At 42.1% G+C, this 13,737-nt stretch overlaps 1 protein-coding gene across 18 annotated transcripts in view; it reads right to left on the reverse strand.

Moving 5' to 3' along the window:
- Positions 1 to 13,737, reverse strand: part of LOC128689689 (trafficking kinesin-binding protein milt-like) — a 406,769-nt gene that overhangs the window by 92,775 nt on the left and 300,257 nt on the right. For 2 of the 18 annotated variants that reach the window (XM_070087582.1, XM_070087571.1), the window contains exons 1-2: positions 6,988 to 7,125; positions 4,169 to 5,681 (exon numbers count right to left, since the gene is read on the reverse strand). The exons of 12 other annotated variants lie outside the window; for them this stretch is intronic. In XM_070087582.1, coding sequence (XP_069943683.1) covers positions 4,169 to 5,498 — 1,330 coding nt within the window. In that variant the 5' untranslated portion in view covers positions 5,499 to 5,681; positions 6,988 to 7,125. Of the gene's footprint in view, positions 1 to 4,168; positions 5,682 to 6,987; positions 7,157 to 13,737 lie in introns of those variants that run through there. 4 more of the 18 variants (XM_070087574.1, XM_070087572.1, XM_070087573.1 and 1 more) reach the window with 4 other exon arrangements.

A 13,737-nucleotide genomic window follows, 5' to 3' on the forward strand; every position in this document is an offset into this window, starting at 1 on the left:
AAAGTTTCAGGAGCAGGCATGGAGTGCAAGGGACCACAAACCAGCTTACGAGGCAGGGAGCTAACACTCGACTCCAGCAAACATCAGTCGGTGGGTGCACACAGGGATTTACACAATTGGTTACTGACTCGTTGAGATGAGAAACACCCAGCATACTAAAGCCATGACTAAGCCAACCGTGTAATACTTTAGTGTGGCTTCTTGTCCCATTTTTATGGCTTGTGATAGTTGAATATTACCTGCCATGCTGCTGTGCTTAATATAGCCTCACTCGTGTTCTTCATTATATATTCATGGAAAAGTTCTGAACTCGAAGGGGTCAGTGAGCATTTTCCCGTGAGAGAAACTATCTTCCAAGATACATATTTCCGTGACAAACAACAAATGTGCCCCACAAAGGCAATGTGTAGGGAGGAGCCTCAGCATCAGTGGACCAACACAGTTAGAATAACTCCACATCTCATCTCAACGACTTCAGGATACTTGTACGTATCCTGCCGTCGACTCTCTGCGTGGGTGCTGACCTGAGAGAGCATGTGCACGGCACAAGTGGAGAGTCGCGAGCACAAGCAACAATGATGTCTAAAAATAAATAACAAAAAGGCACAATACCATGACTGGGATAATACACAAATAATCAGTGTGACTTTGTAAATGGTCCAAGTCAGACCGAAACGTCGTCGTAAGCTCCTCTCTCCTATGTGCGGGTTATTTGTGTAACAATGATGTCTCCCAGGGACAAAACAATAAAAATGTAAGTAATCACATAGATAAATGTGCGTGGCCCAGTATTGAGTCAATATTGAACTTCATGCAGGTAGCGGGTGGGATATGTTAGTAGCCGCCTCCCCCCCCTCCCCTTCCTCACTGGTGGGAGGAAGGGAAAGCTGGTATGCTAATCCGAGTTCCCTTCTCTTCTTGTTTTGCTGTGTAACTGCGACCTCTCGGGCATAGCGCCTGGCTAGCTTGCTCAGTAGGCAGAATATTTTGCATCACAACCAAAATGACTCGAATTCAATCCCCAGGCGAGGCGAGACTTATTAGCAAGTCTTTCGCATCTACAGCCTCTGTTCAACTAGCGGTTAATAGGTACTTAGTGATGGTTGTTTGGAGAAGTAGCCATGAAGGGAGAACCTAAGGACCACGAGGGACATAAGTTACGCTCTTTCGTTTTCTATATTTATCCTCTGAAATTAATATCCATTATTTTTATTAGTTTTTATTTTTCTACTTCTCCTTCTTCAAGGATGAAGCCAGGACTCAGCTGGTAGATCAAGGGAACACCTTGTACACTGTAGTAGTTCCATCACGGGACAATTATTTACACCAGCTAACTACCTTATCATTATCATCTTCACAATTATCACTGCTATCAATTATCATTATTCAAATTTATTTTGTTGAAATTATCATCGTTGTTGCTACTAATTTTGCCCCAATATACTTTCTATAATTTTTCATCAGTCATGAGCCTATGTTGTTTAAAACATAGAGCATCATGGCTAATATGATGGTGAACACACACACATACACACACACACATACACACACATACACACACATACACACACACACACACACATACACACACATACACACACATACACACACACACACACACATACACACACATACACACACATACACACACACACACACACATACACACACACACACACACACACACACACACACACATACACACACACACACACACACACACACACTCTCTGAGGGGTTCCAGGAGTCCAGGAAATAACAGAACCGGCCTTTTCTAGGACGAGAGAAGAGCAGAACCGAGCCTTGACTCCAGCAAGCACAAATCAAGACCAGCGGCCTTGATATTAATCCCTTAGGAGTTACTGACCAAGCGTTTCACACAGAAATATAAGAGAGAGTCAACCTTGAAAGTACATACATTTCTGATACATGATCTCAGGGACGCTTTTGGGCTATTGTGAGAATTAAAGAAAATTGTTCTTCGTTTTTTAAACAAATGTATCCCAGTATATACACACATATTCCAAAAGAAGTGTAATTAACGAACACTTGTCAAGGAGAGTTAAGCACCCACATGCAGAAAGGAACAAGCAAAGAATGTTTACTGAATCACAAAATTTTCCTGTTTCATCTACATGTGAGTTCCTGCCTCTTATATCAACAGAATTAAATAAATACGAATTGAGTTAATAGACATTTGAAGAATTTTATCTATCAAGTATGCTGAACTAAATTAACCTAACTTTAGAGTGATTAAATGCACGTACCACCAACTGCAGGCATGGTGATGAACAAGAGCCCTCCATGCTGGTGCCTTCAACAAGGACACTCCAAGCTTGTGCCTTCAACGAGGGAACTCCATGCTGGTGCCTTCAACAAGGACACTCCAAGCTTGTGCCTTCAACGAGGGAACTCCATGCTGGTGCCTTCAACAAGGACACTCCAAGCTTGTGCCTTCAACGAGGGAACTCCATGCTGGTGCCTTCAACAAGGACACTCCAAGCTGGTGCCTTCAACAAGGACACTCCAAGCTGGTGCCTTCAACAAGGACACTCCAAGCTTGTGCCTTCAACGAGGGAACTCCATGCTGGTGCCTTCAACGAGGGAACTCCATGCTGGTGCCTTCAACGAGGGAACTCCATGCTGGTGCCTTCAACGAGGGAACTCCATGCTGGTGCCTTCAACAAGGACACTCCAAGCTGGTGACTTCAACAAGGACACTCCAAGCTGGTGCCTTCAACAAGGACACTCCAAACTGGTGCCTTCAACTAGGGAACTTTAAGTGAGTACCTTGATGCTGGTGAAGAACTCTGAACTCGCTGAATAAAAGCGATCCCTCACCTTCCCTAGTCCAAATCTATTTACTCTCCAGTCTTTCCCCCTCTCCCCAGACGCTGCATGACCCTCGTGGGTTTAGCGTGCCTCCATGAACACAGTATCACATTAATGATGGTATGCCATACCGATACAAGTGGATGAATTAAGACACATATACAACACTTGGGTATCTGTACTGCAATAAAGATATCCAAGTGCTGCACATGTGTCTTATTCGTCCTGGACGCGGTGTTGCAAACAAGATACATAGTACCGGCATACGTATAAAAATACATGTATGCAGCGATAGGTAACTTTATTATGGAAACGTTTCGCCCACTTGGATTTATAAGAAAAACCTGCTTGGCGAAACGTTTCCGTAATAAAGTTACTTAACGCTTCATACATTTATCCTTAATACATATGTAATAATAATAATAATAATAATAATAATAATAATAATAATAATAATAATGAATATGAAGGAGGGTAACAAGTAGCAATACAAAGAGGCATGGAAGGATAACACGTAATCGCTGGGTACGGCCGTATCTGATATAATTTTATCTTTCTTGTATAACGATTACCTTTGCAAGAGACTCAACACTTATCAAATGTATATAAATAATACAGAGTCCACTGTTTACACTGGACAGAAAACTTCAGATAATTATATTCGTCCTGGACTTGTACAGTGTACATGTCCGTACACAGTGCACAGTGTTCAAAAAGGGAGTCACCTTCCTTCTGAACACTGCTTACGGACATTCACTCACATACGTCTGATTTTGCACGTACATTTTTTGTCAGTGTTATCAGAAGAATTATTACAATCATTTTAATATTTACTTTCATGTGAACGATACTTGACAAGCTTAGGAGCTGTGAAAAATAAGGTTGTTAATATTTCAAAGATATTTTAGCATCACGGAGATGTATAATATCAAACAAAATAAAACTAGAAAATAGCCTACTCATGGGTTTCCTTTCATCACTGGCAAGTGATCATTACCCTTTATAATCACTATAGGTTGAAGTCTCGTCACATTTTAACACAGAGTGAGGCAGTGCAGGTTGGTCACACGAGTGTGTGAAGAGGGTTGTTGTTCTGCATGCTGGATGTTTCATTAAGTGGTAGAGATTCCTCAAAGAGGAAATTTTATATGAGGAGTAATGAAGTTGTATAAATTTATCTTGCAATGTTTAAAGCCGAGTCAACAGAATAGTTAAGATATTTTCTGACAACTGTCTGCAATACACAAGTGAATGCATAACTGACCCTAACCCCTAAAAAACAGTGTAACAATGAGGAAGTTGCATAAGTTTCTGAGACGGGAAAAAAACAACTTACCTTGGTCTTCGTCGATGACACCATCGCTGTCTTCAGCGAAGGTGAAGGAGGACCCCCTGGAGATTGACCCCAGTTCATCGTCGGTGTCCCAACCAACCCCGGAGTCACAAACAGACATGAGCCGCTGGCTCAGTCTCGCAAACGGGATAGTCTCTTCATTCCCTGGGGCCACACCTTTCATGTCCTCATGCACAGGCTTCACCAGAGGCTTCGTGTACTCTTCATAGGTTTCCTCAATTGTTCCGGTACTTGAAGATGGTGTGAGTCGCACACAAGGAACTGATTCTACGTTGCCGCGGCCGGGCGACGAAGAAGCTTGATGTTCAGCCTCGGGATCCGAAGACTTCAAGGAGGATATGACTTTCATTGTCTTTAAGAGCTGACACGACTGTTGACTAACCCGAGCTACAAGAGCTGACTGTCGGGTTATTAGTGAGGTGAACAACTGACGCCTGAAAGGACTCTGATTTGAGATAGCAGGCGAGTCTAGGATTTCCAAACTCTCCTCTGCAGAAAGAGAAGCTGAAGATGGCGGCATGAATAGACTATCGACAGAATCCCCGCGACACAGTGTGAATGACGGAGATGTGTTGATGGAGTGCAGATCTGAAGAACTCGATACTGTAGACACTGTTAGGGTCTCTAGCGACACTCCAGGACTTAAAGTTGCGTTGGGAGTTGCTGTTAAAGTTTCTGACGAAGTTGAACTTGACAAGGATAGAGTACACTTGCGACTCCTGGCTCGGCTGATGTTTGACGTTGTAGACAAGTTTTCCAGGGAATCTGACACTGGGGATTCGGTAGCTTGCATCGGGGATAAGTTGAGAGCTTCGAGCGAACAGCCCCGAGAGATGGTAGCGGGCGCTTCGTCGGGTATAGTCCCCGACCACGGGCACTTGGGAACCCTCGAGCGTCCTAGCAGATTGCAGAAAGGCAGGTGATCCCCGTGAGAATAAGTAGAGCCTAGCGCGGGATTCCTGGATATGTTCTGCTGTTCTCCCACCGTGAGATCTTCCATACTTAGCCAGGTCTGGTTCTTAAACATCATGAGCTTAGACACTGCCTTCAAGGCGCGTTTCTCTACATCCAGTCTCCTGCTGTTCATATACTTGTCCCTGCTAGACGACACCCTTCTTGCCGGCCTGATAGTTTCTCTAAAACTTTTGCCATCATTCAAGGGACAAAAGTCTTTAGTCTTCTCTGAACGGCACTGAAATTCCATTTTCTCCGTAAAAACAGAACTCTGAGGCAGAAAAGGATCCACGACAGCAGCCGAACACTCCATGGTTGTAATTCCTGTGAGTTCGCTTAGTTTGAGACTCCTTGGCATCAGTGTCCATTCTCACATCGACATTCTCTTGCCCCTCGCGTAATCTTGGATATTTTGTATCCGTTTTGACATTGGTTCAAGTTTACGTGCACTGACAATTTACATGTTTTGGTCTCGTATATTTTCAGTGTCTTTACAAGTTATAAATATCCACAAAGTCACCATATTCTGTTACTTTTATTTCTGAAAAAAATACATGCTGTGAAATTTCTAAGCAAACAATGAGCACAGTCACAAACACTTCTCACTGATACACAACACTTATACACAATAAGTTCCACTTACTACACTCACACACATTATGTATTATTTACACACAACATTTACACAACTTCTGATACACTCAGGTACAAAAGATACACCTAAAACTCAGAGCCAAAGCCACAGCTCCTCGGCGCTACAACACTAATACTCAACCCCTCATAGATATACATCACTATATGAAACTATAGATATGCAGCAGTATATGAACTATAGAAATTCATCAATATGTGGACAAACTGTCCAAATCTGTACGGTTTTTCTAGGGCTTCACATGTTTTTAATTAACAAAACGTCGTGAATTTTGTTAATCATAAATATTTCTTATCGGATTTCCTTGCAATAATTCATTAAGAAACTAATTAAGAACATAAAAGCAGAGACGTACTTCAAACATTTACAAAAAAAATAAAAACTGTTTTAACGTAATCTGGCAGCGATTTATGAAACTTGTCAAAAGAGGACATCAGGACACCTGACAGGCATACCAAAGACAAGGTATCGAGTGACCCTCACTCACACAGCATAAGACACTAATCACGTATGGCTGAACGTTGGTTCAATCTGGCTTCAGCACGCTGTAAACCATCTTCTGGGAACACATCGCCTGCTTCAACATGCGTACGTGTCGTGATTTGCAATTAACCATGAAAAAGATGGAGCCAAGCATGTTTTGTGCAAGACTTGGTGCGGGTGTTAAGTGGAGAGTAAGTGCACTTGTTGCAGGTGTTCATTACTCTGTAACACTTGTTGCAGGTGTTCATTACATTGTGTAACATTTGTTGCAGGTGTTCATTACATTGTGTAACACTTGTTGCAGGTGTTCATTACATTGTGTAACACTTGTTGCAGGTGTTCATTACATTGTGTAACACTTGTTGCAGGTGTTCATTACACTGTGTAACACTTATTGCAGGTGGTCATTACACTGTAATACTTGTTGCAGATGTTCATTACACTGTGTAACATTTGTTGCAGGTGTTCATTACACTAACACTTGTTGCAGGTGTTCATTGCACTGTGTAACACTTGTTGCAGGAGTTCACTGCACTAACACTTGTTGCAGGTATTTATTATATTTTATAACACTTGGTGTAATTGTCCATTGCACTCAACATTTAGACATTTGTATCATTACAACACTTACAACAGGGAGGTATCACGTACCCTCCCTGTATATTAGTGCATACACTTTCTTATCAAATGCCAACACACCGAGCCTGGTTACAAACTGGTCTGGAGAGACTGGTGGAGAAGGAAATGTCTGGCACACTGTCGGCTTGCCTAGCTCTCTCTGCCTTCCTACCCAGTGCCCAGCTTGTGGCCAACTGAGGCCAGGATGTCAGCTTGCATGGCTCGCTCTACCTTCCTACCCAGTGCCCTGCTCATAACGAACTGAAGCCGGACACCTCACCAAGACCAGGCTGCAGGAGTATGGCGCCCACTGTTTATGAGGCTTGTCCTTAACTGATAAGATAATCAAATCTTGCTATCTTTATCGTTTTTTGGGGGGAAGGGGGGGTTGGTGTTAGGTTTTCCATGTGAACTGTCTTCGTTAGGAACCTTCCAAGGGACGAATACTAGGAGAAAATCCAGGACAGTCACTTTTGTTGTTGAGCGCTGGAAGTAGTGGAGACTCGATCCTCCGTCCGCTGATCGGGAGACAAACAAGCTACCAATTAGAATTCCAATTTTGGGAGACAAACCCACAGAAAACTTCATTAATAATGCACTAGCCCAGGACAGGCCGATACATCGTCTAGTGTTGCCTGTCTCTTAGTGTGGATAATTTGTGAATTGTTCCAGCCACGGAACGTAATTTATTCTCCACATGAATACTGATTACAAAAGTGAATTATCTGAGTTCATCTTTATCCTGAACTCACTGTGTTTGAAAAGTGTGCAGAAAAAAAAAGAGTAAATTGAGTTCGATTTAAAAAATTATTCATGTTTTGTAGATACCCGTGTGGATATCCTTGGCATTACTAGACAGTATTAGGCAGTGTTTTCTAAGTGGAAAGTAAAGCTGTGTACAGGGACGACCACCATGCTTAACCAGTCATGGGTCATCAACCGACCAAGACCCGTGTCAGTTGACACTTCTATCCTGTTCGTTGACGAATGAACCACCACCACCGGAATACGGTCAGCGTAAACAGTGATTTAGAAACTGGACATCTTGCCTAACTGGAGTTCCATGACAGTTACTGAGATAAAGCAAGAGAAACAGGGATGGGTTTACAGCATCTTCAAGGACTCCAAGATAACATTAAATGATTCCCACCAGATACTGATCCACAAGATAAAAATAACAAGCTGGGGTGAAAGTAGCAAGATGGGATTTCTCAAGAATCAATACTAGGGCCACTATTCTTCCTGATTTATTCAAATAACCTGCCAGATTGATCTAAAGTAATCCCGTGTTTCTCTGCCCATAGATAATGTAAAGCTATTGAGAACGCGAAACGAAGAGAACGGAGATATAATCAAGGGGAATCTCAAACAAGTAAATGCTGGAGTTCAATCAGAATAAGTGCAAGGTCCAGCAATTCGGCAAAGGAGAGAAGAAGTACGGTCTGGGTGGAGAGAAGATACAAATATTGATGAAAGAAAAAAAAATCTGGGATTAAACATTACAAGGAACTTATTGCAGGAAGAGCACATCGACCGTACGAGTTCGGCAGTATACGCTAAGTTAGCGAATCCCAAAACAGATTTAGGAACTTCAGGACTCGGCATACGTTTAAGTGTAGTATGCAGCACCAGCGTAGAGCATCGAGGCTTATTCCAGAGCTATGGGGGTATGAGCTACGAGAGGCTAATGAATTTAATCTAACGGCAATGGAGGACAGAAGAACCAGGGGAGACATTATATCATACAAAATGGACAGATTGTTGGAAAAGCGGAAAACGTGGAAGTTTAAGATGCAGATGAGCCACAGGGATGTCTCAAAGTATTTCTTCGGTCTCAGGATGGTCAGGAAGTGGAATGACCTTAATGAAGAATAGTGGCAGACTCTGTACAACCCCTACAACCCACCCCCCCACACACAGCTCTCTCTCTCTCTCTCTCTCTCTCTCTCTCTCTCTCTCTCTCTCTCTCTCTCTCTCTCACACACACACACACACACACACACACACATATGGACGCCTGGCAAACCTGAGAATAGCGTTACGATACCTTAGTAAGGAATCGTTCAAGACACTGTACACTATGTACGTCAGGCCCATACTAGAGTATGCATCACCTGTTTGGAACCCACACTTTATCAAGCACATCAAGAAATTAGAGAAAGTGCAAAGGTTTGCGACAAGGTTAGTTCCAGAGCTAAGGGGAATGTCCTATGAAGAAAGGTTAAGGGAAATCGGCCTGACGACACTGGAGGACAGGAGGTTTAGGGGAGACATAATAACGACATACAAAATAATGCGTGGAATAGACAAGGTGGACAGAGACAGGATGTTCCGGAGAGGGGACACAGAAACAAGGGGTCATAATTGGAAGCTGAAGACCCAGATGAGTCAAAGGAATGTTAGGAAGTATTTCTTCAGAGTCGTCAGGAAGTGGAATAGCCTAGCAAGTGAGGTAGTGGAAACAGGAACCATACATAGCTTTAAAATGAGGTATGATAAAGCTCATGGAGCAGAGAGAGGACCTAGTACCACTCAGTGAAGAGGCGAAGCCATGAGTCGAGTCTCGACCCCTGCAACCACAATTAGGTGAGTACAATCAGGGGAGTACACACAGCTCACACAAGTATCACTTCAGTCAGGTTTCTCAAGTTACAACTCCAGTTCTTCCATTTTATACATACCATTTATATTACACTTTAATGTTACTTCCTGATATATATCATTAGATGGAGTAGCGACGATGACAGCAATAGTAGCATCGGTAATAAAAACACTAACAATGAAAAAAAAATAAAGGTTTATATATGTTTCTAAATCACTCGCACAACGTTTCAGCAAGCAGGAAAGAGAAGCAGAAGTAGAGGCAGACAAAGGCGGATACGAGCTGAAATAAAGACAGGTAGAAAAAGATCTTCCCACACCTCAACGTCCGCTATACCAACGTAAAAAAAATAAAAACTAGCCGAAGCATATTTATACAAGTTAAGCACAAGCTTTCCCGTACATTATGACAGTGTTTTAAAACCATTTCAGGAAGATATATTATTATTATAATCAAAAAGAAGCGCTAACCCCACAAGGGCTATACAGATCAGGAACATATAGAAGCGCCACTCATAAGAACGAAGGAACACTGCAGAAGGCCTACTGGCCCATGCGAGGCAGGTCCAAGTCTCCTACCGGCTTAAGCCAATGCACCCAACCTAGTCAGGTCAGGTCACATTGACTTAAGGGAGGAACACGGCAACCGACCTGGTAGCACAAGCTATCAGGTCCAACTCACACCCACCCACATCCACTCATGTATTTATCCAACCTATTTTTAAAGCTACACAACGTTCTGGCCTCTATAACTGTACTCGGGAGTTTGTTCCACTCATCCACAACTCTATTACCAAACCAGTACTTCCTATATCCTTCCTGAATCTGAATTTTTCCAACTTAAAACCATTGCTGCGAGTCCTGTCTAGGCTAGATAGTTTCAGCACACTATTTACATCCCCTTTATTTATTCCCGTCTTCCATTTATACACCTCAATCATATCCCCCCTAATTCTACGTCTTTCTAGAGATGATGTCAAGGACCCAAATGAAGTATATTGAAGCAGAAACAGCGTACACCTACAATAATCAGGCGTACTATTATCGCCCCACCATGAGCTGACAGTGTGTGGTAACGTACAGCCACATACGATAACTCACCTGGATACAGGTGGAGAATGTGTGTCGTGCAGCTGACACCTATAACAAAGGGAGAACACTGCAGCAGGCCCACTGGCCCATACTTAGCATGTCCTTGTTAACGAAACAGCTGACGTCAAACATATATTTTTAAAAGACAAAGATATATACACACCGAGAAATGTGTATATCTTACTGTATTTACACCGAAAACTGATTTTTTTTAGCGCATATACAAACAAATATATCCCTCGGTGTATGTACAGAAACTCTGCCTTAATTTCTATTTTAGGTATTAAAGTAATTTTGATGTTACTGCAAAGGTGATTCGTAGCTTTAACGTCCCAGGTACACGATTCTTAACCAGAAATCTGGCGTGCAAAACACAAGAAACAAGTGTGGTGCTCTGCAGTGTGCTTGTGCAACGTGCACTTGTACGTTATTTAAGAACATAAGAACATAAGAACGAAGGAACACTGCAGAAGGCCTACTGGCCCATGCGAGGCAGGTCCAAGTCTCCTACCGGCTTAAGCCAATGCACCCAACCTAGACAGGTCAGGTCACATTGACTTAAGGGAGGAACACGGCAACCGACCTGTTAGCACAAGCTATTAGGTCTAACTCACACCCACCCACATTTACTCATGTATTTATCCAACCTATTTTTAAAGCCACACAACGTTCTGGCCTCTATAACGGTACTTGGGAGTTTGTTCCACTCATCCACAACTCTATTACCAAACCAGTACTTTCCTATATCCTTCCTGAATCTGAATTTTTCCAACTTAAAACCATTGCTGCGAGTCCTGTCTAGGCTAGATATTTTCAGCACACTATTTACATCCCCTTTATTTATTCCTGTCTTCCACTTATACACCTCAATCATATCCCCCCTAATTCTACGTCTTTCTAGAGAGTGCAGTTTCAGGGCCCTTAGTCTATCCTCATAGGGAAGGTTTCTGATACATGGGATCATCTTTGTCATCCTCCTTTGTACATTTTCCAGAGAATTTATATCCATTCTGTAATACGGTGACCAAAACTGTGCAGCATAATCTAAATAAGGCCTAACCAAGGATGTATAGAGTTGAAGAACAACCTGAGGACTCCTATTATTTATGCTTCTTGATATGAAGCCAAGGATTCTATTAGCTTTATTGCGAACACTTATGCACTGTTGTCTTGGTTTCAGATTACTGCTAACCAGAACTCCTAAACCTTTTTCGCAATCCGTAATATTAAGATCTACATTATTTAGTTTATATGTGGCATGGTTATTGTCCTGTCCAACATTTAGAACTTTGCATTTGTCTATATTAAACTGCATCTGCCACTTCTCCGACCACTGCATCAGTCTATTCAAATCTTCCTGGAGTGCTCGAATGTCCTCGTCAGAATGAATTCGACGGCCTATTTTGGTGTCATCGGCAAACTTGCCGATGTCGCTCTTTATGCCCTCATCTATGTCGTTTATGTAGATTGTGAACAGCAGGGGGCCCAACACTGACCCCTGTGGAACACCGCTCGTGACGCTTCCCCACTCTGATTTCTCCCCATTTATGCAAACTCTCTGCTGCCTATTTGTCAACCATGCCTCTATCCAGGAAAAAATTTCTCCTCCTATTCCATGTGCTTTAATTTTCCTCAATAGTCTCTGATGTGGGACCCTGTCAAAAGCCTTACTGAAGTCCATATACACAATATCATATTCATTACCATGATCTACCTCCTCAAATACCTTAGTGAAAAAAGTTAATAAATTCGTAAGGCAGGAACGCCCCTTTGTAAAACCATGCTGAGATTCGTTGATTAATTTATGCTTTTCAAGGTGGCTACGAACTGCCTCGGCAATTATTGATTCCATAAATTTTCCCACTATGGAGGTTAGGCTTATTGGTCTATAGTTCGAAGCTAAGGACCTGTCACCTGTTTTGAAAATAGGTATCACATTTGCCATTTTCCACTTATCTGGCACCATGCCAGTTTGTAGTGATATGTTGAAAAGATTAGCCAACGGTGTGCTAAGCTCCTCTTTACATTCCTTTAGAACTCTTGCATACAGTTCATCAGGGCCTGGGGATTTGTTAGGTTTTAATTTATCTATTTGCCTAAGGACCATGTCACTTGTGACCCTAATAGTGCACAGTTTATTATCGTCCTGTTCTACATAATTTATCATTACTGGAATATCGCTGGTATCCTCCTGTGTAAAAACTGAGAGGAAGTATGTGTTAAAAATTCTACACATTTCCTTATCACTGTCAGTGAGCTGACCCGAGGAACTTTTGAGTGGGCCTATCTTGTCCCTGATCTTACTTCTGTATACCTGAAAGAATCCTTTTGGGTTAGTCTTCGATTCTCTTGCAACTTTAACCTCATAATCTCTTTTTGCTTTTCTAATTCCCTTTTTTATTTCTCTCTTTAACTGAATATATCGATTTCTTAATTGCCCCTCTCCTCTTTTGATTTGCCTATATATGCCTCTCTTTTGACCAATCAGATATTTTAATCTATTGTTCATCCATTTAGGATCATTTTTGTTTGATCTGATTTCCCTATTTGGAACATAATTTGACTGAGCAGCTAGAACTATGCCCTGGAAAGCATCATATCGGCAACCATCACCACCTACCTGACCCTTAGTCAGGTCATTCCAGTTCAGCCCACCTAAGTAATTTTTCAGTCCTATGAAATCAGCCAAGCGAAAGTCAGGGACGGAGACTTGATTGCCATTATTAGGGGAATTCCATGATATGTTAAAACTGAGTGATTTGTGATCACTCTCCCCAAGCTCATCATTAACCTCAAGATTATTAATTAGTGTTTCCCTACTGGCAAGAACCAAGTCAATGAGGTTATTTCCCCTAGTTGGCTCTGTCACAAACTGTTTTAAAAAACAATCCTGGATCGTATCAAGAAAGTCACCCGACTCTAAATTTCCTGTCAAATTGCTCCAGTCAATCTGTCTATAGTTGAAATCTCCCATTAGCACAACATTTTCGTATGTAGATGCCTTACGAATTTCGTCCCATAGAAGTTTACTGCACTCCCTATCAAGATTTGGGGCCCTGTAAATCACACCCAAAATTAGTTTTTCTCGGCCCTCGAGAAGCTGTAACCAAACAGATTCAGTGGCTGACGCTTCTAATTTAATATCTTGTCT

This window comes from Cherax quadricarinatus, chromosome 22, assembly GCF_038502225.1.
Source record: "Cherax quadricarinatus isolate ZL_2023a chromosome 22, ASM3850222v1, whole genome shotgun sequence".
NCBI classification, from domain to species: domain Eukaryota; kingdom Metazoa; phylum Arthropoda; class Malacostraca; order Decapoda; family Parastacidae; genus Cherax; species Cherax quadricarinatus.